Raw genomic sequence first — 27,559 nt, 5'->3', positions numbered from 1 at the left:
ATTCAGACGGTGCTTGACCAAGTGTAGTGGTAAGAGTTTGTCTAAAGGGCTCGCTGTGTTGGTGAGTTATTTTTACAAAGTGTGCGTGTAGCTGGAATCGAGATTCTGTTAAGCATTGTTTTTGTTATGGATGCGCAGTTAAACCATTTCACTGGTTATGAATTGTATAATTAAGAAGGGCCAGATAAGCATTTTTGGGAACTTCTTGTGTACTAAAGTTCTTTATAACTGACAATTTGAGCCTTCATTCTTGCACTTCATCAAATGCACTGCTTTCAATTAAATCGAGGGTTAGAGTTAGCTTGTAGAGTGTGTGCCAGATGTACTGCTATGCTGAAACGCGAGGTTTATTGGCTGCATCATTTAATGCTTATTATGCGTTTCTAGTGTTTTTGCTTGTTTGGAATTAGCATCATAATACCAAAGTAGAGGCGGAGTGGTACCTGCCTAATGTTAAGTACCAGTAATTATGTCTAAGCTGAAAATAAATAAAAGACAAGGCATTATTACCATTTACTGTAGGAGATTGGCCATTTGGTTTATAGATATGTACAGAATATATTTACAAAAACATTACAAAAATGCATTATGTACACATATCAGTATAATATCTCTAAATATGTCACAGCATTCATTTTGCATCATTACCGGCTTTTGATGCCAGTAGTATCTTGTCTTTTTGCTGTAACCGTCTGAAATGGGTTTGAATATTATTTTAGAAGCTTTTGTTGAACCAACTCCATTTTGCCACAACACTGTAACCCACACTGTTCCTAAAAGTTGTTTTCAGGTTTCTCGTATTTTAGCAATGGTCCCTAAGCTTACCATTTTACAGTAAACCATCATTGATGCCTCATTACAGACAAATATGAATTACGTATGACACATGCTAACCACCAATGTGGACTTCATAAACCGAATGAAGACCAGAACCACAGCAAATTATTCAACATGCCCTTAACAAAGTTAACCAACATCGAATGCAGTCCTGTAGACAGACACCAAATAAATGTTTCTGTTGCTTCAGAACATTTGCCCTGACCCGCACAGGATACAAACCTAAGCCAGTCAAAATTTAGAGACTACTGACTTTAGAGAAATGATTACATGGATTATGAAAATGACTGACATATCTTTATCCTCAAATGGTTAGAAATCCCTTTCAACATTTTTTTAAATCCATAAATCAATTCCAACATGTTAGTCAAGCAGTCTCAATCTCTTGTCAATTATCTAAATATCAGACTCCCACCCAAAAATCTGCAACTTTTAGAATCCCCATTCTCCAGCTGATGCCAACGCAGTTTTTATAAATCTCTAGGTCTCAGGCTGCTGTATTTCATTGCCATTTAAATGAAATGTAAAACGTTTATGCTAATTAGGGGTTACCATCGCACTTAACTTACATACCCCTTTAACATAAAGTGGGCCAACAGAACTCTGAATTACACACTTCATGTGTGTATTGCACTAAACGTCAGCAATAACATTGAAAGGAAATCCCTTCTCCAGTAATATTTTTCATTTCATGGTTTCCAGAAGTCTCAAACACCTTTTCTTTATGTTTTTTTCTTTTTCTTTCATTTTCCCTCCCACGCCTCCGTACTGACAACACAATTTAATCATGAACACAACATTTTTGAACAGCAAAAGTTAAATGTCACCTCGTTTTTAGTCATTTTCCCATGCATTCATTCGGCTAACGTAATTCACTAATTGTATAACATTAATCTATTTTGAAAAACATATGTTATGCTATCTCAGGAATGTTCTTGGCCTTTCATTTTTGGAAAAAAAAACATCAGGAGTTGCATGTAATCACTTTACGAAAATGATGTGTACTATGGTGAAAATTCTTTCAACTCTCATGCCAATACGCTCTTATCTGTGTTGATCAACAATAGGAAATAGTGTACGGTGCACTGAAAGCACAGGCAATGAATTGGAAATACACCTAAATGTAAAGTACCTAAGGGCATTTCTTGAACATCCATGAAAGACAACATATCTTCCTCTGAATGCCTTTCGCAAAGTACAGAAACCTCTTTCCAAACTGTTCGGTAGGAGCAGCTCCTGGCCTGATTTTATGATTTGATGTGGCATTTAGCATTAAAAACAAATACGAACATGTAATTATAATAAGTAAATGCACATTTGCATTGGGATAAAATTGTACAATAGTAGTCAATGAACTGGTTCAAAATTCCACACTTGAATTATACTGAATAGTTTCCACGAAGGAATGTCTAAAGATTACAAGAAAGTCATTAAAACTGGCTATTGACGAGGTTTTCTTTCACTTAAATGGGCCTGTGGACAAAGGGATCTCTGATAGCATAATTTGCAAAAACAATCACTTCCCCTGCACCATCCACAGGTGCAACGAATGGGCTGGGAAACCATTGGCGGGTGGGTGCAAGCGTGTAACACCACACCATCTAGGAGATTGCCAGAGAATCATTCCATTGTTCTTGGGGGGGTGGGTCCACAGACCGATGAGAGCAGGAGGTAGAGGGACATGAGCCAGAAAACACCTTCACAACCATATACCACAGAGCGACTCCAGCGCCAAGGCCCATTCATCTCCTTGGGTATTGCTTATGCCACATCATGGTTGTTTTGTTCTTCGAAACATTTGCATCTAGCAGCCCTTGAATGTTGAAGAATTGGCCAAGGAGGATGATGTCTCTTGCAGTGGCCTTTGAACTCTGATCGTCTCGCAGATATGCAACTGGAAGCCTATTCAACTGGTAAAGGTGGATTTCATGAGCAGCAAAGATCCCCAGTGCAAATCCTGACTCGCAGCTAATTTCCACTGCTTAGTGCCTAGAAATTGGTCTGTCTACTGTATTTTCTACCATGCTCAGATACGGTTTTCGAACTGGGCAGATTACACAGGCTATTTAATATGTGTAATTTACACACATTTTAAGACATTCTACATAAAAATGCTTATTTCATAGCACAGAGGGTGGAAATTATAGGATATGTGCCCATTGAAGTTGGTAAACTTGTAAATCTCCGCTATTGATGATAGACTGTCTACATATGGACAGGAATATTGGAAAAGTCCAATGTTGTACAATCTGAATAGCCCTTTACTCAGCCCAGCAATATACTCACCATTCAACAGAGACATTTGTTGCCTGTCTTGTAGATGGAGGGCAACCACTCTAACTACCTCAGATCTCATTGCATAAAGTGCTGGAGGAATGTGACCGATCCACGTGGAGACATATACTCCTGTCTCGTTTGGCCACCAAATTCAAAATATCAAATTGACACTGCTTTTTGTGCAATAAATTAATAACACTGGTTGAAATCTTTTTTTAGTATTAGCGAAAGTGGTACAATAGCTATGAAACATACAATGACATGCTGCGCCTTAGATTTTCTTGTCAAAATGAAATTTCAGTTGCCTAGCAACACCTCTGAATGTAGCTAGCCGGCACAATCAATAATGCTTTGTTACATTTTTCAGTGTAGTATTTTTCTCTGTCACAGAAAAATATATTATTGACTTCTGAGATTAAATAAAATGACTTCCTTGTACACAAGGTTTGGAAGTGGAAATACTTGGTGTGGCACAATACCAGTAGTACATTAAGAATTGGCATCTCTAGTCCCTCTGAAAGTTTGATTTCCAGAAATGCTTCTGCCGCTCCACGGGATATGCAAAAATATGCTATTTTAGTGGGACCCATAAAAACATTGGCCCACACTGGCTTCAGACCTGAAACTCAAACCTATCTGTTTGTTTTTTGGCCAGTTTAGCAACTTCTTCTCGTATTGCCTTAACTAAGGCTGCGGTAGAGAGGTTGGTCAAGGAGGTGCCTGGAGTGTCAGTATCAGCGAGACTCTGTTGAGAAGCTGCAGCTGACAGCACTGCAGCTTGTTCCAGACCAGGATGCATGGTTGTTGGCTGGCTGTACTGGCGTGGAAGCCTTGAAGGAGAGCTCTGGGGATAGTGCGGTCGTGGGTATGCCTCAATGTAGCCGGGCAGAGGAACCTAAAAAATAATATAAAAATGTAAGCTGAAATGAATGTGTGCTAACATGAAGCATATATGTATCTACATTGTTTGAGAAATATTGATTCACAAATGCTGGCCTAGCTTTCTTTTTATTCCAACAGATGCATATATTTAAAAGCACTAACAAAAAGTATTGGAACTATATTTATGCAAAGCCATGTCTCCATGGCCTCTTCTGAAGTGTACCCTGTGAAATACAGACCTAGGCACCTTTGTGTTCTCGTGCAAATCAACTATATAAGAGTCGTTTCCCTAATTCACCATTTTGGTAATGACCAAAGCTAATGAAAGGCGTTTCAAGGCATGAATGCTTTTTGGGTAGAACGGGTGTAAGCAGGTCGTTTATCCCATGAAGTTCAGCGTTGTAGAAGTTATTACCTGATAATCTAATGAGAAAAAAATCTGTTCCTTTATGTACTTGTTAAAGATCTATAAAAAGTATTTTGAACATTTAGATTGATTAGGCAGTGCTCCAGACACGTATGTGACCTACCGTGGGAGAATTTGAGCACATGGGGTCGATTCACAAAGGTAAGCTTGCACTTTTGTGTATGTTTTAGTTTTTTTGGTATTCGCAAACTACAAGTTTAATTTTACTAACAGTAATTTAAATACTGTGATGATCCTGTACTCGTGGCTGAGATTCAGCACATAAAACGATAGGCCTGTACTTTCTTTTTATGTGCAGAGTTCTCCATCATGATAATGGACTCTCTGCAGTCGTACATTAGAACTCAGTTTGGTAATACCCAAAAACAGTAATCTTGAAAAAAGGTGATGGTTACTTTTGTGAATCAGCCCTAGGTTTGCAGGAAGGTGTGCTTAAGCTGTGCATTTTTGTTTAAAGGGTCAATTTCATAATACAACCAGGGTGAAGAAGAAACCTTATGTAGTGTTACGGGAGACTATGACTTAAACATTATCCCAAATTCCCAGAAAGCATGTGAACTTTAACCGATTACTGGAGTGATCCCTGACATATGGTCTATGAAAAATATGCTGACAGTCTTGTGGGTACATTTCATACCCCACTGGGGAAATCTTCCATATTGAGAACCCCAGCAAAAGGAAGGAAATTGCTAGGACACTGTGACAAAAAGATAAGAAGATCTCATTTAAATGGGTGCTGTTAAAAACAACAGTGAGGCATCAATAGCTCAGGATGATCAAGCCCATGCAAACATCATCTTCTATACGCTCTTCTAGCACCTTGTTGTCCCACATTGTTTCCAAATAGAAACATATTTGCTTTCTCGCTTCATCTTTACATTCAAGTTCATCTTTGTTTTGTTAATATCTGTGCTAGAGTATATCTAAACATTTAAATTTACCTTTGTGAATAGGAGCCATAGAACATAAGGTTGTATCAGTGAATGACTTGCATTGGTCACACACATCTCCATTTTTACGCAGATCTGATCAGATGGTAGCATTAGAGTAAAACGTCTTTGTAATGCCGTAATAACTATGAAATGCCACAGTACTGCATCCCGCTTTAAAACAACCTACAAAGGGATCATAAATCTATGGACATTTGTGGTGTTTCTCTCATAAGTATTACGTCTAATATATAAGTTGAAACTTTCTTTAGTAAAGCTGGCACAATGCAAAAACCCCTGCTGCATTTTAGAACCAAGAACTTACATCTAATTAAAATACACGCCGTAAACATTTTTTATCTGGTTGGTAACTTGCCAATTTCCTGGATAAATGTGAAATGAGTAACAGAAACCTTTCCTGCTAGAAATAATTGGTACTTTTTCATTTGCATTGAAATACTTACTGAATCAGCCCATTGTCCTGGCAAGTCACTCTCTCCAGTGTATGACACCCAGGGTTGGTTTCTGTAGGATGTGGGGGGTCTTGGGACGAAGTAGCCTGTAAATCCACTTCGGTTTGCTGGAATGGCAAACACTGCTGGTACTGTATCACCTGCTGTGCAACATGAGAACAAGAACACTCAGTGGAATTCCATCTGGCCAAGACTGCAACCCGAAACTGAAGTATGTAGTGCACTGACATTAAAAATATGCACAGTGTATAAACTGCTCTTTGTCCTGATCCCCTACAAAGCTCCAGTCAACATTCAATCAAGGGATAATGTCTGAATTAACATTATTATGTTTGCAAGACAGGGTATGAGGGTATGTTCTCAAATGTATTTTATATAAATTATTCAAAAAATAAGGGGCAGATTTATGAAGAGCTTGCGCCACGTTTACGCCGCCGTTGCGTGATGCAATGGCGCGGAAACGTGGCGCATCCCTGCACCCTATTTACAACGTGACGCATCTCGGAGATGCGTCACGTTGTACAGCACTGCGCCATGAGGAGGCGTTCCTGCTCAGGGGAGGGCGTTCCTGTGCAGGAACACCTCTTGAAAGTGGCTGAGTGAAATCTATGAGATTTCACTCAGTCACTTTCAGGGCAATGCTGCGTCAAAACCCTGCGCCTGCTTGAAGCAGGCGTAAGGCTTGAGGCAGCATTGAAAGAATAGGCCCCCCCAGAGCATTGCTAGAGCTGCGCCGCGCTTGCGACCCAACTCCAGCAATGCGCCACATTTCCGGCACAGATGCGTCACGCATCTGTGCCGTTTTTGTCCCATGGTGCGCCGCATCATAAATGCGGCGCACCATGGGTGGCGTAGCTGTGGCGCACTGCGGCGCATGTTAACTGGTGCATCCCTCGGGATGCGCCAGTTAACATAAATCTGCCCCTAAATGCTCAACATTCAGGTTGTAGCAAAGTCTCTCAATAAATAATGAATACCCATCAATGTATACCATATATGAATCACCAAATGTAAACCTGTCCATCGAAATTCACAAAATGTAATTATTAAAGCATTATCATTCCTACCTACGTGATATGATACACGTAGAAACACACACTCACCTTAAAATCTGGTGACAGATTTAGAATTTGGCAGTTGGAGTACAGTCCATCAGGGTGGTGGAGGATATTATATCCACCAACCTGAAAGACTACCACCTGCCATATTTGAAGCTCACAACCAACAAAGCAGTGATCTCTTTACTTTGATATGAACTGCTATCCTTTCAAAGTATAAAACGTTTAATGGATGGCTGCAGTCAGTTTTGATGGCCATCCACAAAACTTTACAAAAATTTTTCCAAATCATGTTAACTAATGGTCCCAAATCCCCACGTTTTTTTTCTCCTGTGTGTGAGGTTATTATTTGTTTTTTTAGCCTGTCACGAAAAAAAGGACATCACACTGTCCACTCTAAATAAGGCAGATGGTGTAATGCCCTTCCTTCAGCCGCTTCTATTCCATCAGGAACCCAGAAGAAGCGTTCCATCGACGAAGGCAATGGGCCCACCACTGATGGAGTGTCTGACTTTAAATGAGGCAGATGGACCGTTAGTTTAGTCGACAGGGTACTCCACTGTATACGTTAATGTATAAAAATATTTAATCTGATACTTCATATTTCTTCACCTGCCCATTATTTAAAAATATGGAGCATATTAGCAAGGGTGTTATCGCCGCTTTAGCGGCACTTTTTGCCGATAAAGCGGCGACTTTTTTATCGACCAATTACCAAGCTGTCGCTAGCAGCAGTTAGCGACAGCTTCCAGGCGATAGCGACCAGTTTGGGGCTGCTTTGCATGTCAGCGATATTTATCGCTAATGGCATGCAAAGTGGGCGTACCCAAACTAAGTGACTGAAAGCAGAGGCTAAGACAGCTATCGCCTATTAGCAATACCCGTGACGCAATAAAAAAACACGTGCCAACCGCGATTAGCGACAGGATTTTACACCTGGTAAAAACCTGACTTAGCCATATTAGTCAATGGGAGGTAGATTCTACGGCTAAGTTCCCACCTGCCTATTAGCGAGATTTAGCGAGATTTTCCTTAGCGATAGGATTTTTAATGCTGGAAATCTCACGTTATAGATGGGATTCGCCGCTATCGCTGGATTTATTATCGCTGTGGAGATAAACATTGGTAATACTGCGTTATCTCCGCGATAAAATCTAGCGATAGGAGGCGATAAAAAAATTGCGCTGAGCGCGGTTTGAAATAATTATCGCAAGTTGTTGATAATATGCCCCCAAATGTTTTAAATAGCTGAAACATTCAAGATGGTGGGCATACATTGAGAGGACTTCCATCCTGGAGGCCCTGAATCCTGCAATCAACCAGCGATGACCTGCCATCCACTGGCATGCAGAGCCTCTCATTGCGTGGCGATGATGAACACGGTCAAGGCTGCTGAGGAGGGGGCCTGCTGGGTGCTGCCAGCCCTGTATTTAAGTCCAGCCTGTAGCAGCGTGCATGCGCTGCTCTGGCGAGACTTTACGTAAACAGTAAAAGGGCTTGTGAGTGTTGTTTGTTTTCCTTCACAAGCTATTCACGTTTGCGTGTGTCTTTCTGAGAAAGACAGCACACAATTCGGCAAAGGGGGTGCATGTCCCGCCTTTGCTCCACCCATGGCCTATTGCTTGCGGTTACCCAAGGGGGATTTGGGGGGCAGCCGAACCACGAGGTCTGCCCCCCGGGCAGGTTTGGGAGGATGAAGGGGTTTCATGGGCGCGGCCATTTTGCCGCCGGATGGGCTGCCTGGGAGAGCCCAAAGGCAGCCCAAATACTACTATCAAGCCCAAAAAACGGCGGGGATGAGATGGAAAGAGTTGGTTACAACCCTGAATGGTTTAGTGTGCGGGGGGCGGTGCCCCGACGTGTTGGTCCTCCATTTGGGGGAGAACGATCTGGTGCAGGAGACAGGTTTGGTGCTGATGAGGGCGATGCGGCGGGATCTGGCGGAGCTGCGCAGGTGTTGGGCGGGGTGTACGGTGGTGTGGACCGAGTTGGTACCGCGCAGAGTGTGGCGAGGAGCGGTGAAGCCGCAGGCGGTGGACAAGGCGAGACGGAAGATAAACGTGGAGATGGTTCACTTTTGTCGTCATTTGGGTTTCACGCGCATATGGCACAGAGACATTAAATATGATGCGCCGGAGATGTTTAGAGGTGATGGAGTACATTTGTCCCGGATGGGAATGGATCTATACCTGTTGGAGCTTCGGGAGGTGTTGGCGAAGTTGTTGGGGGTACGACGGGAGTAATGCGTTGGTGACGGGCGAGGAGGTGATGGGGCGGGGGTGGGGGGGCAGGGAAAGGGGGGATGAGGTGTAACCACCTACCCCACTTTCCCTGGGTGGCGGAGTTTGGGTTGATGTTGGCCAAGTTTGGCTGGAGTTCGGGTCTTTATATTGATGTTTGGGGATTTGGGGAGCGGGAGCGGGGAAAGGGAAAACAGTTGTGGAGTTACATTAGAGGGGCTTAGTTACAGTTGCAATAAGGCAGATAGGTCTGCAGGTTTGACAAGGTTTGGAGTTAAGATGTAGGGGAGAAAATGGATACATGACGATGTTATGGAATTTGTATATCTGTATATGCAGGGTGGGGGGATTGTATCATGTGGGGATCGTAGGGGTGGAGGGAGACACAAACCTAAGGGGTCAGGTAACTCGATGTTTAGAGAGGTTTAGTTTTGTGAGGCGGTTGCCAGTGGTTAATACATGTGATGTGCACCTGTTTCAAATAAAGCGGCCTTTTACACACAAAATGGTAGTCGGTCTTGATTGCCCCCTTCATCCCTCCCAAGGGGGATTTGGGGGGCAGCCGAGCCACGAGGTCTGCCCCCGGGCAGGTTTGGGAGGGGGAAGGGGTTTCATGGGCGCGGCCATTTTGCCGCCGGATGGGCTGCCCAAAGGCAGCCCAAATACTACTATCAAGCCCAAAAAACGGCTTCTTAACGGGTCTCCGCTTCGGCCCAGCCACCATTTTAGGTATTGTAACCTGGTGGCTGGGTGTGAAGTACTTTAGCTTGTCCCACCCTCCCACACTTAAGTGAGGGCTCGGGGGGGGGGAGGTTGTGGCGGTCAATATCGGGCAGGTGGCAGTGTTTGGGACAGGTGCACAGGGGAAGTTTTTGCTGTATGGTTTTGTCGCTTGGAGCAGGTGCAGGCGGAGTTTGGGTTGATGTTGCCCAAGTTTGGCTGGAGTTCGGGTCTTTATATTGATGTTTGGGGATTTGGGGAGCGGGAGCGGGGAAAGGGAAAACAGTTGTGGAGTTACATTAGAGGGGCTTAGTTACAGTTGCAATAAGGCAGATAGGTCTGCAGGTTTGACAAGGTTTGGAGTTAAGATGTAGGGGAGAAAATGGATACATGACGATGTTATGGAATTTGTATATCTGTATATGCAGGGTGGGGGGATTGTATCATGTGGGGATCGTAAGGGTGGAGGGAGACACAAACCTAAGGGGTCAGGTAACTCGATCTTTAGAGAGGTTTAGTTTTGTGAGGCGGTTGCCAGTGGTTAATACATGTGATGTGCACCTGTTTCAAATAAAGCGGCCTTTTACACACAAAATGGTAGTCGGTCTTGATTGCCTCCTTCATCCCTCCCAATACCCACATAGGCCACATCTGTTTTCAATTATCGTGCACAGATGCGTGTGCGATAATTGAAAACAGATCGCCTGCTGTGGCGCACGCGCGCAACACTCGCATGCTTGTTCTGATGTGAACTTGTTTACTAAGTAAATGTTTGCATGAACTTAAAAGTGCATTTTACCATGACATTCATCTATGAACAAAGCGTGGGCCCTCCCATATTTTACCGCACTTAAAAGAGGAGAAAGCAGCAAAAGACTTAATGAACACAAAAGCCTTTCGTTAGTGACTGCCTGCACTGTATAACTTGAATTGGCTCAGTCATTTTTGCCTGTTACTGTCTGTTCTTCTGTTACCCGTTTGGTCTCTGTCTTGCACTGCCCTAGCTCAAAATCCACCCTGCCAGTGCCCGTGACCGTGTCTTTTGTGCGTATATTGAGCTCACCCCCATTGTAATTCCACTTGGTGGCGCTCTGCGCTGGATATCCGTGATTAATGTTACTTATGTTCATATCTGCCTTTCTAATAATCCCTCCCCATGGCAAATGCTGAACACCGTTAGGTGATATGGGGCCCTGTCTTGGTGTTGTATTTATAGTCACCGTTCGTGCCCATACCAGCTCCATATTTCTGAATATGCCAAGTGTGCCGCCTATTGTTTAGATTAGCATTAGCTAATGTGCATTTTTTAGCATGAACGCCTTCTTTCATTCTTTATGTCATATCGTTTGTAGTGAGAGCCTTTGTTCGCAGGTGTGTTTTTATACATGTAAACGTCTGTTTCGCTTTTTATCTTGCTGCTATCTTAAGGGGATCCCTGTGCTGTTTCTCTTCATTAGGTCTTTTAGTATCTTATGAGACCGAGTCATTGATCGTATGAATTGTATGCCCATGTGGCGATTCCATCTTGTATCTTGTTCGCAGATATTGGCATGCTTCATCCTTGTTGTTACGTAATGCACTCCTCCTTTGTAGAACCATTCAGGAGTCCGCATCTTTCCTCCCGATAATGAACCATTTTGGGTATTGAACAACTTTCAAAATTACAAGCAAGCCTTCATATTTTATCACTCGTTTAAATTTAAAGTGTGTTACATGTATTTATAGGTGGACCATAGCACCGGGACACTGTGCTCTCTTTCCAGATTGCTAGGGCTGGGCTTTAAACGGAAGGCAGCGCGCGAACTGTGATCTTGCGGGAGCACTGGCATTTCTGTTTTGCCACATGCATCGAAACAATCCAACATCTTCACTGATATCTGCCCCACTTCCTGGCCCTTAGCTCTTTCATTCCTGTCTTGTCCACCAGTAACACCTCCTGCTGTCTCTCACACTCATAGTTAAGTCATTTCCTGTCTCTTCCCAACTTCCTTGCCCCTCCCAACTTTCCCTCTCCCATGCAGGTTGTAACTGCACGTGGCACTGTGCCAGTGTCACACCTCCAGCCTGCCTTTTCTTTCTTTTCAACACAACTTTCCGTGCTGGAATTGTTTGAGCCCACCCAGGATATTGTGCTGTATGACTAACCAATTTTAAGGTCCCAAAGGCGAGACCTATTTCAATATGCCAATGCTTGTTTCGACTTGGAGCCTGTGCTGCATGGGGGCTGGTCTGGCAGGAACCAGCCAGTGCCTTGCATGGGTGCCTGGGACTGCTTGGCGGTGGAGTGGCGTTAGCCATCATAACACAGAGCAGATGGTGGCTTTCAGCCAGGCAGTGGAGGTTGACCTTCCCTGAAATCAACTGGTCAGCCACTGTGGGGGCATTTGGCCCAGACCTGATCTGTAGTAGTGGTCTGCTCTGCCGCATGTGGGCCCGGGTCCCATTCTGCAGCTGCTCTGCTCTACCTTCCCTGTGGGCCACCACCAATGATCCTGAGGATGCTGAGGGAGTTGGAGGGCACCCCTGGTGAGGATCTTGTGACACATCCGCTGTACAACACACGGTGGTCCACACACTGGCATGGAGGGTGGATCCTTCACCACCAAAAATGAGTAGGCGCCCATGGTTGTGGTTGCCTGCTTCTCCTAGGTTTGACCTACATATTCTTTCCTGCGAGAGGGCCTGAAGTTGGTGTGGCTCTGCCCATCCTGCTGCATGTAGGAGAGTTACTGTGGCATTTACAGAAAGCACCAACTTACAGTCATGTCACACTGCTTGGCTTATGAGGACTGGGGAAACAAACTACATTTTCTCACAGTTAACTGTGACCCTATGGGACATCAGATCAAGCCATACCTATACCCCTCGCCTTTTCAGCCGTGCTGTTTGTGCTGCTCTTACTACCTGGCCCCCTCATAATAAGGGTGTCCCAGAACAAGCAGGCCCATAAGACGTTACACTGGAGCTCCGTTCTGCTGGAACAACCTATACCTCTCACTTTAGACTCACACTATAGCTACAGGAGGTGGGACCCTACTTACTGGCATAATCTGCATTAGCAGCTATTCTTGATCAGCATGGGAAGGTCTAGGAGTGCAAAACTCTTACCTTATTCTCCAGCGGCTAGCCTATATATTGAAGGGAAAGAGTGTCTGAATCCCCTGCTCGCCCTGCAACAGACCAGAGTCCTCGAAAAGCTAGCTGGTATCCTCAAAACAATTGAAATATCTAGAGTGTCTTTGAAGTCTCGGACGAATGCGGTGGTATTAGACTCTTGTGGGATGATTACCGAAAACCTGCCAGCAGAATGTCACACTCTGAGCAAACCTCTTCAGGAGCATCAACTGCAAACTGTACAACTACAACAGCAAGTTCTTGATCTCACTGATAGTAGTGGATTCCTAGATAGAAGCGATGAGCAACATAAGGGTGTGGGGCTGCTGGAAGGGGTGGAGGGACAAAATATGATTGACTCTTGAACGCTGAATTAAGAGTTTTGTGCCTGAACATAGCCTGTCCACTATTTTCACACTAGAAAGAGACTGCATAAAGTGCCGGACAGAAGGTTGCAGCCGGGCTCTGCACCAAGTCTGGTTCCCAAATTGCTCCAGTTTAAGCACCACACTACTATCCTGAGAGCGGTCAGGTAGGCATCCCCCCTTGAATTGGAGAATCAGAAATTCTCTGTATTTGCAGACTATATATACCCTGGATGAGCATGATCAGCACACCTCTTTCAAAAGAATCAAGCCAAGCACTGGGTCCGGGAGATGGGCCTTCGATACTCCTTGCTATTCCCCGCAAAGCTCAAAATTATCAGTGACCTGAAAACTTTTTTCTTCACGTATCCTTCCCAAACTTGCAACTGAACAGAACAGCAGGAGGAAACCATCAGGACAGAACAGCAAGGCATTTGGAAAGGCCGTTGCTACCCTTGCTCCCAGAGCAAATCTGAGGTTTACATAGGCCATGTGCTACCCATAGAAGCAGCTTGTAAGGTGTGTCTCAGTGTGTCTTGTAAAGTGTGTTTGGGATACCATGCAAAACACATGTTCAAGAGAGCACCGAGCTGTTGCGATGCCCTTTATAGAAACCAACCATGCATCGGACTAGGAGTGAATAGACACCCCTCTGCTTAGACATCTCCACAGGGATCCATGGTGTTTCCAATGGTGACTCCACAAACTACTGATTTCAATTCCCCTGTGATATTTAATTTACTTATTGTTTACTGTTAATGGTTATTGTTTAGGCCTGATTATACTGCACTCTCCCCACTACTATTTCTGCGGCCAGTAATCCTAAATATACATTTTATTGTGCTGTAGATGTTGGCACCGTGCCTTACGTGGGCAGTGTGCACTATACAGCAAATAGAAGCAATGTGGTCACTATGCTACTCCACAGTGAGCCCCCAAGCTAGCCCAGCGGGGTACGACTGACACTGGGTAGAACAAGAATGGTCACTTGGTTTTGCTTTACTTTACTGTAACGATCTGGGATTTGGTGCCCAATGCTCCTGAAAGGCCCACTCTGGTCACTCTGGTTTAAGCCCTGGCACACCTACAAACCTGCATTCTTGGTATGGTTTGGGAATGCGATCTTTTGCTTCATGTCATCAGTATTGAATGACTTACAATCCATTCTTAGATCAAAAGACAGGGTGCAAATATCTAAAGGCGAAGTGAGGTCAAATCTACTCCATAAATTATTCAACATATGCCAGGGTTACTCTGATATGGGTGTGAGCAGGAGTCCCTTTACAACCAGGTGCTACAAGAACAGATAAGGATCAGAGATATGCTGTGATGGAGGGTCGGTTAGATGATGTAAGGGTTCTACGGGGGAATATCCATGCCCTCAATACTGACCATAACAGTTAATACTGGTAATTATAAGAACAATCGCAATAGAAAAGGGTTAGGTCAATATCCAAAGGAGAAGAAACCATATACCACTCAATGTTTGGTAATAGCAGTAGTCATTTATATATATAACAATGAAATTCTACAAAACAATATATATGAATATAGTGCAAAGTGTCCCCAGTGAAAATGGAACTGTTAGACAGGGACCTGGAGGGTCGGCCGAGGACAAGGGGAGAGGCCTCCGGAGAGGGCCGTCTCCAGCGATCGTACAGACAAGTAACTTCCCCCCCACAGATGGACACCACACAAGGATAAGGTCAACACTCTTTATATACGATTCTTGGAGCAAGGATATCAGCGATACAGTGAGATCGGGACACGAGGGTCCTCTCAATTCTAGTCTCTGAGGGGGAAAGGGTAGCGGGACAGTCTTGGTACCGGTCTGGTACTGAGGTGGTACGATGAATAGCTCACAATCCTCGAGCTCGGAGTTCTGGAAGGTCGGGCCGCGGCAGCGCCAGCAGGCTCGGATGATACGTCTCACTTGAGAAGGGCCGCGGCAGCGCCAGCAGGTCCCGAAGAAGATGTAGGTTGCGGAGGGCCGTGGCAGCGCCAGCAGGTCCCGACGAGGATGTAGGTTGCAGAGGGCCGCGGCAGCGCCAGCAGGTCCCGACGAGGATGTAGGTTGCAGAGGGCCGCGGCAGCGCCAGCAGGTCCCGATGAGGATGTAGGTTGCAGAGGGCCGCGGCAGCGCCAGCAGGTCCCGACGAGGATGTAGGTTGCAGAGGGCCGCGCCAGCGCCAGCAGGCAGGACGATGGTTCACAAGGCAGGGCTGCGGCAGCGCCAGCAGTCCGTCAAGGATGAGTTCTTCAAGGTGTCTCTCGACTCCAGGATACAACTGCCTTCCTGCTCTGGAGCTGCCCCAGTTATAGGTCTGGCCTCCTTTGATGTCCGGACCCTCGCTCTTGGAGGTCGGGAGGTCCGGGATGAGGGAGTCCAGACACCCAGCAGGGGGGTGGAGCCAGCGCCCGGGGAGGCTGGGGGCGATCGGCACCTGGCGGGGGAGAGCCATCGACACTCCTCTCTCCCATTGACCTGCCAAGTGGTCCGTTCACCTCCTGGGTGGATGGTGGCGCCTCGATGTCGGGGCCTGGCCAGGCCCAGGGTTGGGGTCGAGCTGAGGCCACGCGACCTCGGGGTGCAGTGTCCAAGATGGCGGCTGGGCCGGGCAATGGTGCTGACGGAGGCCCGGGTCAGCCGATGCTGGGATGTTCGGGAGCAGGCGTCCCGTGGGGGACAGGTTGCGGGTTGCTTCTGTGGGTTGCCGGGGTGGTTCTTCTGGTGACACCGGGAGAGCCGGTGCTCGGACCCTATCATGCGGGAAGGGAGCGGCCCGTGCACGAGGCCTGTCCAACAGGAACCTACAGAAATAGTGACATTTTGTGACATAAACAAATGGTTTCCAAATTGAAGTAAAGTCGACCATCAAAAATGATAAACAATAGAAGCAGCCTCCTTATACAATAATAGGGGCTGTTGAATGGTTCCCTTTTAGTCATTGTCGATGGCATTTCGATCCCTGTAATAGTAAGGGGTCTCTTCAGGGCCTATTGATGTAGGGACATCTGAGACTGGGAATGTCTGTCAGCATGACAAAGTGCACCACACAGAGGTGATAAGGTAGGAAGGGGACTCACATGGGACACAGCCGGGCGCCCAGTGAGGGGAAACTGACAGGGGTGTCAATGGCAGCAATCTGCAAATTGGATGATGAAGTGTGTCGCACTGCTAGAGGAGCACAACAATGTGTTTACTTGGATGAGTATCAGGGTAAAAGCAATTAGTGCTTATGGCGCTGATGTAAATCATTCCGACCTACTGGGGTAAACATCTGATTAATGTCTGTGTGGCAGAGACACGTCGATCCGTGTATATCGTCTTCTGAAAACGATGTTCGATGCCATCAAACAAAGTAGACGGGCTTGTGAAGCACTACTTTCACACGTAGCAGACGCACGCGTTGACTATCTTGCTATCAGGAACATTGGGGCATATTATCAAGGGGGTTATCTCCGCTTTTTTGGCTTTAAAAGCCAAGAAAGCGGAGATAAAATTATCTCCCTATTACCTAGCTGTCGCTAACACCAGTTAGTGACAGCTAGTAGGAGATAGCGACCACCTTGAGCCCCACTTTGCATGTCAGTGATATTTATCACTAATGACATGCAAAGTGGGCGTGCCAAGATGTTAGCAACTGGAAACAGTCGCTAACATCGTATCTATTATTACCAACTTTTGGAGATATTCGCGCTAAGCGCGAATATCTCCAAAAGCTAACACCTGCCCTGAGCAGTTCTTAGCCATGTTATCCAATGGGAGGTGGATAACATGGCTAAGAGCATTAGCTCGGTAAAGCATGAATATCGCTGACTTTTCAGCGATATTCATGCATTGCGGCCGATTTTTATCGCATTTGCGATAAACCTTGGTAATACCAAGGTTTATCTGCGATAAAAATCGCCGCAGCTCAGCGGTAAATTTTTGTCTCTAACCAAGCAATAGCGATAATTATCGCTATTGCTTGGTAATATGCCCCTTTGTTTTCAGGTCGGAGTGGTTTACCTCAGCGCAAAGAGCACTTATTGCTTTTACCCTGATACTCATCCAACACAGGAACCACTGTTTCTGTCTATATACTACTTTCCCTGGTTCCTAGTGAGTAGGGTTCCCCTTGTCTCCTGTTCTCGCCCAATACTGACCAAGCAGGTTCATAATTGGCCTTTCTGAGCATATAGTGAAATGGACTGGTAGCCCTTGGGTCCTGGGTGGAGATTTTAATTGCGTTTTAGATATGAACCTGGATAGGTCAAATCCTCACTAGCACTAGCCCCTACCAGACGCAATGCCTGCACCCTGGCCAAGTGGATGGTTGATTGGTCACTGCTTGATGTCTGGAGGCATCAACCCTGTTACCAGAATTTACTCCCATTATCCAGCCCCTCACAACCTTGATGTTTGATTAGACAGGTTGTGTCCTCGAATTCGCTCTTCTTGTTAGTTATATATACCGAATACTTAATTACACTCATCTCAGACAATAATCCTCCTGCAGGTGAGTAAAAGCGTGGTAAGCATAAATCACTAATTCTGACTAGGCGTCTTCAATGCAATTCATCAAAGGATACAGCCTTCCAGGCAATGCTTACTGAACATATCGGGGATTATTTTGTGAGGAATGATGGCACTGCCTGCTCTCTGGGGGTGGAATGGAAAGCAATTAATGTGGCGCCCAGTGGCACATGCATACAGAACATGATTGGTGCATGCAAAGCAATAGAGGCAGAACTACATGAGGTTAACGAAGGGTTGTCCCAACTTGAAAGAGAACGTGTAGAAGATCCCACCAAAAGGGTGCCTCTCAATGATGCACATGAAAAGTATGTGGCGCTGATTGAGCAGCTGCATCGTCTGGACTTTGTGGCCTCCACAGGCAAGACACATGTAGAGGGAGATAGATCAGGCAAGCTGCTAGTTTGGGTAACCAGACAGTAGAACATGGTGATGCTAATAGTTTCGAGCAGACCACAGCAGAGCTTTCTACCTCTATTATCCTCGATCTAGGATTCGAGTCATCACGTTGCTGATGATATGGTTGGGCCCTTTCTCTCAGAAATCACACTACCCCAAATGACCAGGGAACAGAGGGAAGACAAGATGCCCCCATTACTATGCAGGAAATCAGGGGGCGAGTCAGAGCCTAGCAACCTGTAAGACTCCTGGTTCAGATCACATCCCGTTATAATTTTAACAGATATTCGCAGACCATCTGGTCACTCACCTGGTGGACCTTTATGATGCATCCGCTGAGACCAGTGCCCCGCCACCCTCCCTCGGGAAGGCTTTACTTGTCTCTATCCCTACCCTCCTATCTTCCTACACGCTCCTGGCAATACTTAATAGAGATTACAAAATCTTGAGTAAAGTGCTCACGACAGGTATTTGCAAGTGCTCCCCGAACTGATCCACCCAGACCAAAACAGGCTTGTATCAGGAAGAAATGTCTCATTTAACATTTGTAAGCTCCGCCAGTTGCCCCTCCAGTCTATACCCACGCTCAGCCTGTCTCCTGCTGGACTTGGAGAAGACATTCAACACATTCAGATGGAACTGCCTATTTGGATGGTTAAGTAAATTGGGCTTTGACAGGAGACTGCTCAAACTTATCTGGCTGTTATATACTCCCCCAATCCTGAGTTTAAGTATACAAACTTTTACATCTGCAGGGGGGCAAGACAAGGACGCCTGCTCTCCCCTCTGTTTTATACGCTTGCTATGGAGCCATTAACTTCTTTGATGCATTGAGAGGGGATGCACTGGGGATTTCATATGATGTCTTGCTCTGCACGGACTACATGTGGCTTACCTAAAAGATGCTCGCCCTGTCCACACTAACATAGGCTCTACTCTGCCTAGATTTAGCAAGGAGGCAGCTCGGCAGGCCAACTGGTCCAAATCATGTGTTTTTGCCTTTTAGACCTGATTCTTCTGCCAGCAGCATAAACTTAAGAGGTGACCTGGTTCCCTGAGAGGGAGCATCCTTGTGGTACCTCAGGGTCAGTATTACCAATCAGAAGAAGACGTGAATGAGGGCACTCTTGTCAGAGAAATGGCGATATTGCAATCGCAGATTGTTTTCTGGAGGGGGCTCCCCAGGTGATTACAGGACTGACAGCTTTATCTAAAATGATTATGCAACACCATCTATTATATTACTTCACAAATATACCTATCAACCCCCCTAGAACGTTTTCTGGGGACTTGGATGGCAAGCTGGGTGAGATAATATATGGCAATGGCTGGTGCCTGGTTGCACTAACCAAACTACAACATTTCATCAACAGTGAAGGCTTTGGAGTTCCCATCTTTAAAAAGTATTTCTTAACAGCCCAGCTTCAATGGGTATTCTATTGGTTAGCAGGAAAACTGCTGAGAAATATCTGTTCTACATGGGGCCCTCTTTCATTTAATGCCTATCACCTGTGCTTTGTCGTACCAATGACTAAAATTGATGGAGACATGCCATGTCTGGCAAAGGTAGTCCAAAAGTGCCTCCACTGAGGTTTCCAATTAACCAAACATGTTGCCACTTATACCCCTGCTTTTCCGATACAAGGATGTCTTAAGGATGATGGTTTCCTCATAACACATTAGTTCCCTCACTGTAGTGAAGTGGATTACACACTGTTAGATCTGGGGGTCTCTAGTTGACAATGGTTATCACCTTTGTCCAAATAGGGACCCTTACTTCTAAGTCAGGATAAGGGGATTACACTCCTTAACAACTCCTGCTCACCCCCTTGGCAGCTTGGCACGAGCAGACAGGCTTATCTCAGAGGCAGTGTGTTAAGCATTTGTGAATATACACAGTAATACAGTGATAGCACTAAAGATAGACACAACACAGGTTTTATAAAAATAAGTATTCTTTATTTCGACTAAACACAAGACCACAAACGACAAAAATCCACAATACTACACTTACGATTACTTAAAAGATGATTAAAGTCTCTTAGTTCAAGTTGATGGTAAATGCGACTAAGTTCTCAACAAAGTACCTGGATGCGTAATGCAACGTGAACAAAAGGCTCGCAAAAGGGGAGATGCGTCAGTTCCATGACCCGGGGGAACGGTTGCGTCCTTCCTCAATGTTTGCACTGAGTAGGGGACTCGTCGTGAGCCTTACCAGTGCGGAGGTGATGCGTAGATTCTCGGCCTGCGGGCCCGTTGCGGTGGGCAAGATGGCACCGTGATGCAATGCGACGATCCAGTTGCAATGCGAGAAGATGGCGCCCTTGATGCGGCGATGCGATGACGCCCTCGTAGCCTTGCGACGACTCTGTACTCTGGAGCCGCGACAGGCCCTTCTCCGGTGATGCGATAGCCTCTCTCACGATGGCGTCGCTCTTCTCCGGTGATGCGACAGCAGACAGCTTTGATGAACACACGCTTCCAGGGAGATGCGACGAAGGCTCGGTTCTCCGGCGTTGCGATGATTTCAGCTACGGCAGCGACACACTTCTTGATGCGTCGCGCTTCCAGCTCCCAGCGGCACGCAGGTGACTGGAGTCAGAATTCCCAGCAAGGAAATTCAGGAGGGAGCTGGAGGTGAAGTCTTTTGTCCCTGAGACTTCAGCAGGAGGCAAGCACAGTTCAGTGGAGAATATTCTGTAGATGAAAGTCCTTACAAAGTTGCTTCTCCTTTCCCTTGGCAATGAAGCAACCACTGCAGGCCAACCCAGCAGAGGTACAGTCCAAACTCCTGCAGCTTCCTTGGTTTTTCTCCTTGGCAGAAAGGTTTCTTGTTCCAGAAGTGATCTAATTTCTTGGGATCAGGGTACCAATATTTATACCCCAAAATCCTTTGTTCTCTGAAGGCAGAGAGCCTCTGCCTAGTTCAAGCCAGTTCCTGAGCACTTTGTTGACATGACTCTCTTCTTCCTTTCACTGTGCAGGGCAGAGACATCAGCCGTCCCACAGGAGGTGGAGCCAACACAGGGGAGGGAAGATACAGCTCTGGAGCACTCTTTTGACATGATTCCTCCTCTCCTTTCATAGTGCAGGGCAGAGACATCAGACAAGCCACAGGGGGTGGAGCCAGCATTGTAGAGGGAAGGCCCAGCCCCATTCAGGTCCCAGGTGAAACTCCTCCCTCCCATCTAGATGCAGATCTCTCTATTCACCACTGGGCTGCCCCAGCCTGTCTCCTGGAATTCCCCAGCCCTGTCACACACAAACCCAGACAAGGAATTCACAACCCAGCAGAGGCAGGCTCAAAGGGTTAGGCAAGCAAATACCTGCTTTCTAAAAGTGGTGTTTGCAAACACAGAATATTAAAATAAACTTTTCTAAAAAATGTACTTTATTATTCTGAGTTCAGGCATACTAAATTCGAATTTCTACCATGTTCCCTGAGTCAGTTAGGATTATAAGAATGTAATAATCTAACTGCCCATTCTAGCCTATGAGAACAGGTAGCCTTCAATTGGGAAAAACTAAAATGGCTGTAATGCACTATTAGAACACGCTGCACACATCAGAGCATGTTCCTACCTTATACTTACAATGCACCCTGCCCTGGGGCCTACCATAGGGGTGTCTAATATGAAGCAAAGGGAAGGTTTACGGACTGGCAAGTTGGGGCCAAGTCGACATGGCAGTGCTAGACTGCACACAGGCCTTGCAATGGCAGGCCTGAGACACACTTTACAAGCTGCTTCTATGGGAGGCACAGCCAGGGCTGCAAGCCCACCAGCAGCATTTGATTTACAAGCCCCGGGCACACATGGTGCACTGTACTAAGGGCTGACAGATAAATCAAATATCCCAATCATGGAATCCGATTTGTACATCAATTTAACCGAGGGAGCACTCGCACTGTGGCACTAAATAGCAGTGGCACAGTGCCCAAAGCATAAATCCAGCAAAAACATATCAAAACAGAGGAGGCAATCCGTCAAAAATAGAAGGGAGTCTCAAGCCAATTATGTCAAGTCTAACACACACATACTCTAGGTGACCTCTTCCATGAAGGACACATTCCCGCTTTTGAAAGCTAGTAGCTCGGCATCATATAAACAGTTCCCGACTTACAAACAAATTGTAATGGCATGTCACACACAGCGGTCTATGGTATTGGAAGAGCCAAATAATGTTTTAACTCAGGCACTCTACCCTATGGGCACCTGTCAACACCTTTGCACTTAGCTAGAGAACACACACAGTTATCACTAAACAAACTCTGAGAGACCTGGGTGGCTGATATTGAAAGAGCATAACATACCTCTTTGAGGGATGCAGTCATTGCTTACCCACATGCACTGACTCACAATGCCCATTTCAAAAATATCCCATTCTCAATTTTACACCAGCCTACCTCACCCCTGACAAGCTCAATCATATATTTGTGGGTGCCCACCTACTATATCCCTGATGCAACTCCTCCCAAGAACACCTCCAGCACATACTGTGGAGGTGTCCCACCCTATTACAGTATTGGTACCTTGTAATCCATAAATTAAATATGATCACCCAGTGCTGTAGCCTTGACACTTGGGAATCATTAGGCATGTTTGAGCACTCTAAGAGGGACATGGTAGTAGCCTATTTTAATAATTTGGCATTATTAATATCTAAACGCACCCTTACTGTAAAATGGAGAGCAACAGCATCCCCTCGTGGGTTTCATGGCAACAATCACTAATCCCCTGGGCTGAAGCAGAGAGCAGGGCACTGAGGCCTATGGAAGGCAAAAAGCCTCCGCAAACATGCTATCTTCATGGAGTGGGAATAAACAAACAATATCCCAACTGGACTTATAAGGACACAATTAAGCATGTATGCATAAAGCATTACAAAAACTTAAACAAGGAGACTCAATGATTTTTTTCAGGTGTTTTCATGGCATCATATAATTGAAGTACAAGAACAAAATAAAGAGGTACAGTTGTAGCAGCACTGTAAGTAAACAAATCACAAAACAACCCAAATTGTACTTGGTGCTAAGCATGTGCAGGTGACACAAAAGTGGCGACGCAAGTGACAATTGTGTTCAGCATATATGGCGCAAAGTAACTGGTTCACGAATATGTACCTTGAATAGCAAAACAGCAAAAAACACAATGTTGCTCCAGGTAATTATAAAGCTAAATTTTCAAAGCTTTTTCAAGATTGGTTTAGATGAGCCACATGAGGGGCTGCGCCATTTATTGCGCTGGACTGTCGACGACGTTTTGATCCTTTTTGTTTTGTATCATCTTCAGGACCGGGTTGTGATTAAGAAGCGGTGCTGTACAGGGAGGAAGGGAAAGGGTCAGGTGTGTTCAGTGGGGTGAAACGCTTGTGTGGATTAGGGTGTGTGAAAGGGAGTAGGTTACGGAGGGGAGGGGGGACATGTGCAAAGGGGGCATTTCCTGTGTGTCCATTAACCAAGGTCGTTATGGCAGGGATGAGATAGTGAGGAGGTGGAAACGGAGAGCGTTCAATGCCAGGGTGACGAAAACAGGCAGGTGGCCTCCCTCCCGCCCACCGCCTGCCTCAGCTACCCGCCCACTCCAGTCATATCCTTCTCCCATTGGACCCAGGCCCTCGTCATACTCTTGTCCCACCCCGCCTTGGCCACTAGTCGGCTTCGTTCATCTCACAGTCCATTGGATACAAACCATCGTCACACTCTTGTCCCACCCCCTGCCCCCCCCTTGGTTACAAGTCAGTTTCCTTTATCTCCAAGCCTTTGCCACTACCGCTCGTTACACCCGGACGTTGGGAGTCACAGCTGTCCACCGCTGCTTCACTCAGTGTTGGGTAAGCGAGTCGACACCCTTCCTTTTTTTTTCCACCCACGCTCCGTCCGGGATTTCACCCCTGACCGATTACTCCTTCTTCTAGGTGCCCCCTACCAAGGATCTCCCCAGACCGATCCATTCATATCGACCCTTGGATTCTACCCGGGCCGATCAGTCATCCGGGCAAGGTAATTTCCGGCTCTTGCCCTCCTTGCCTCCACCTCCTTTCCGGAGCTCCATTAACCTGCGCTTCTGCTTTCCCCTCCATCAGGCTCGCACTGGACGCAACCTACATCGCTCCCCCACTCTCTGGACCACATTGGATGCGATCCCCTTGAGCCGAGCAGCCTTCGCCTTCCATTCACTGGCGAGACCGTTCCAGGTATTCACGCGCCTTGCCCCCTCGCTCTCCAGCCCCCATCCCCCTCCCCTCCGTCAACACCCGCACATGCGGTTTCCACAGCTCCTTCTCCCTCCTCCCCTGGACTCTCACGTCTCGGGCACCATGCACGGTGCATATCCAGGTTTCTTGTGTGGCCTAAGTAATCACTGCTCTCCCGCTCAGTGCCCACCGACACTCGGCCCAGCACGCCATCTGAGATTAGTCCGGTATATCATAGGGCTTTTTCAACACAGTGCCACCTGCCTGTTTTCGTCACCCTGGCATATCTCCGTTTCCACCTCCACACTATCTCATCCCTGCCATAACGACCTTGGTTAGTGGACACACAGGACCTGCCCCTTTTGCACATGACTACCCTTCACGGCCTATCCCCCCCCCCTCCTCCGTAATCTACTCCCTTTCACACCCCCTAATCCATCTCCAGTGCAAGTGTTTCACCCCTCTGAACACACCTGACCCTTTTCTTTCCTCCCTGTACAGCACCACTTCCTTATCACAACCCGGTCCTGAAGATGATCCAAAACAAAAAGGATCGAAACGTCGTCTACAGTCCAGCGCGCAGCCCCTCATGTGGCTCATCTAAACCAATCCTGAAAAAACTTTGAAAATTTAGCTTTATAATTACCTGGAGCCACATTGTGTTTTTTGCTATTCACTGTACATATTCGTGCACCAGTCACTTTGCGCCATATATGCTGAACACAATTGTCACTTGCGTCGCCACTTTTGTGTCACCTGCACATGCTTAGCACCAAGTACAATTCGGGTTGTTTTGTGATTTGTTTACTTACAGTGCTGCTATAACTGTACCTCTTTATTTTGTTCTTGTACTTCAATTATACGATGCCATGAGCACACCTGAAAAAAATCATTGAGTCTCCTTGTTTCTGTTTTTGTAAAGCTTTATGCATACATGCTTAACTGTCTCCTTATAAGTCCAGTTGTAATATTGTTTGTTTATTTTGATTACCTACCCCAATCTCAACGTGGTTTACGGGTCACACTCCTGTAGTTCTTTACAAAATCTTCATGGAGTGGGACACCATGTTTCAACCCCAGGTGCCTGTCGTTGACGGCTCACGGCTCTCCCTGAACATTCAGAAGCACGCAGAATTATGGCTCCCAGATATTATTAACTCTCAACCCTTATTGCATTGTCTGCTCCATGCTAAGCCTGTATCCTCCCTTAATAACACATCATACAATTAGAATGACTGGTAATCTCACCTCCGCGCATACTGCTGCACAGCTTGAAATGACACACTTAGTCAAAGTCACAAGTAGTGGTGGGCAGTAAACTTCGCGCTACAGGCAGGATTTTTCAGAGTTTTGCTGCTCTGCACTCTGCATGGTTAGTGGAGTTCAGAAAAACGCCACCCACCCCCAAGTAACAGAGTTTACCAGCACCCACCGCCCCTTACGGTAAAGCGGGGATGAACTCTGTCAGTTTTTGGATTCAAATGTTTATTTTCAGAGCCCACTTCATCACAAGCACAATATCTCCCAAACCTGAATATCTCAGTATACAATGGGTACCTAAAATGTGCTTTTCAACCTAATGTGCAGGCTCAAGTGACTTCAAACAAGGAAGCCCTGTCTCTCGGTGTGCTGTAGGTTCTGTCTGTTTAGCGGTTTGGGAGCCAGTGTGAAATGTGATTACGGCCCCTGGGTGAAGTAGGGACGGCAGACCAGTCTTCCCCTGAGGTGTTCATGCGAGACCTAGGATATGGTGTAGTTAGGGGTTAGGGGGTGGGTTTAGGGGAGGGGTTAAGGTTAGGGCTTATAGGGGGCAGGAGAGGAAGTTCCATCCTCTTCCTGCCCTCAGCGCCATTAGGGAAGGGTCTAGGTTGTTTGGACCACCCTCCCACCCTACATGTTTTCAGGAGTGGGAGCAGGTATTTACCCGGAATAGCGTGCCAGTTTAGGACAGGTTGAGAGTGGTGCTAGCAGTACTTTGGAGGGGTGGGAAGTCTATGACGGGCATACTCACCCCTCTGGGGAGGGGGATACAGGTGTATGATGGGGGTGCGGCATGCAAGAGGGCGATTGCTGGAGATGCTGGAAGAAGATGAAAGATAAGTGAGGAAGAGAATGGAAGAAGGGAAGAGGTCTCTGAGTGAATCGGGAGAGAGTAACTGGAGTATGTAAATGGCTGATGGATGAAAGTTCTGAGTTTGGGGATTGGTATATATTTATTGATGTTTGGTTAAATTATTGTTGTCATCCTTGTCCTAACAAAAGGGCCTTTTATGCTAACATACAGCGTGGAGTGGTTATTGCGCGATGGCCCTGAGGCTCTCACGGTCCTCCCCTTGCCCGGTCTTTGAGTGAGGTGGTTTAGTTGTTCATCGTGATCTACTGCTCCTGTTGAATAGTGCCAGTCTCTATCTCCTGTTCGCGGGATGCTTAGGAGAGATGAGCATTAAGCTTTCTATACCCTTGCATTTTCTTCTGCTTGCGATCTTAATACTGCTGCCATCTATGTGCTTTGGGGCACCCGCATGTCCTCTATGACGCCCAGTTATGCTCGGTAAGTGTGTCATTTTTGTGCGCTGTTTGTATTGGGACTTCAGAACCAGACATACTTATGCTTTTGGGACTTCTATGATTTTTCAACCTCTTTGGCTTTCATACTGTGCCAGTGACTTGGCTCTCGCCAATGATGCAACGAGCTAGAACATAAGGCTGATTTTGAGCCTACCTGCTATTTGCTTTAAGGTCACTGGGTGGCAATGTTGCATTGATTTCACTTGAGACAGTTACTTGTAAATCGATAAACGTGCTGGAGATAACATATTTATATTGTCGTCCTTACATGAAGTATATAGAAACAGTACCAAATAAAGCATGCACTGCATACTCCGCCTGCTCGTGAAACTCCACAGAATCCCACTAAAGCAAAGTGTGTTATTTAATACTGTAGAATGGTATACTGCAGTGGTTCCCAAACTGTGCGCCACGGCTACCTGGTGCGCCGTTATCAGGAGCCAGGGGTGCCGCGAAAGATGTGGGAAAGGAAGTGTGAAAGTCGCACTAAGCATGTGTCACTTTCGCCCCCCGCGATGAATAGGTTGCCCTGCCCCTAGTCTCTGCCTTTCTGAAG

The 27,559-nt window shown here is 46.2% G+C and overlaps 1 protein-coding gene across 5 annotated transcripts in view; it reads right to left on the bottom strand.

Moving 5' to 3' along the window:
- Positions 1–501: 501 nt before the first annotated feature.
- The window catches only part of KIAA1549L (KIAA1549 like), a 674,355-nt gene continuing 647,297 nt past the window's right edge, over positions 502–27,559 (bottom strand). For 3 of the 5 annotated variants that reach the window (XM_086955871.1, XM_086955873.1, XM_086955874.1), the window contains 2 exons: positions 5,817–5,968; positions 502–4,009 (listed from right to left, as the gene is read on the bottom strand). In XM_086955871.1, the coding sequence (XP_086811997.1) occupies positions 3,728–4,009; positions 5,817–5,968 (434 nt within the window). In that variant the 3' untranslated portion in view covers positions 502–3,727. The remainder of the gene's footprint in view (positions 4,010–5,816; positions 5,969–27,559) is intronic. The other 2 variants (XM_086955872.1, XM_086955875.1) reach the window with 1 other exon arrangement.

The sequence above is a fragment of the Lissotriton vulgaris genome, chromosome 2_1 (genome assembly GCF_964263255.1).
Source record: "Lissotriton vulgaris chromosome 2_1, aLisVul1.2, whole genome shotgun sequence".
Taxonomy (NCBI): domain Eukaryota; kingdom Metazoa; phylum Chordata; class Amphibia; order Caudata; family Salamandridae; genus Lissotriton; species Lissotriton vulgaris.
Note: the sequence above shows the minus strand (reverse complement) of the source record. Positions and strands in the feature narration are given on the sequence as shown.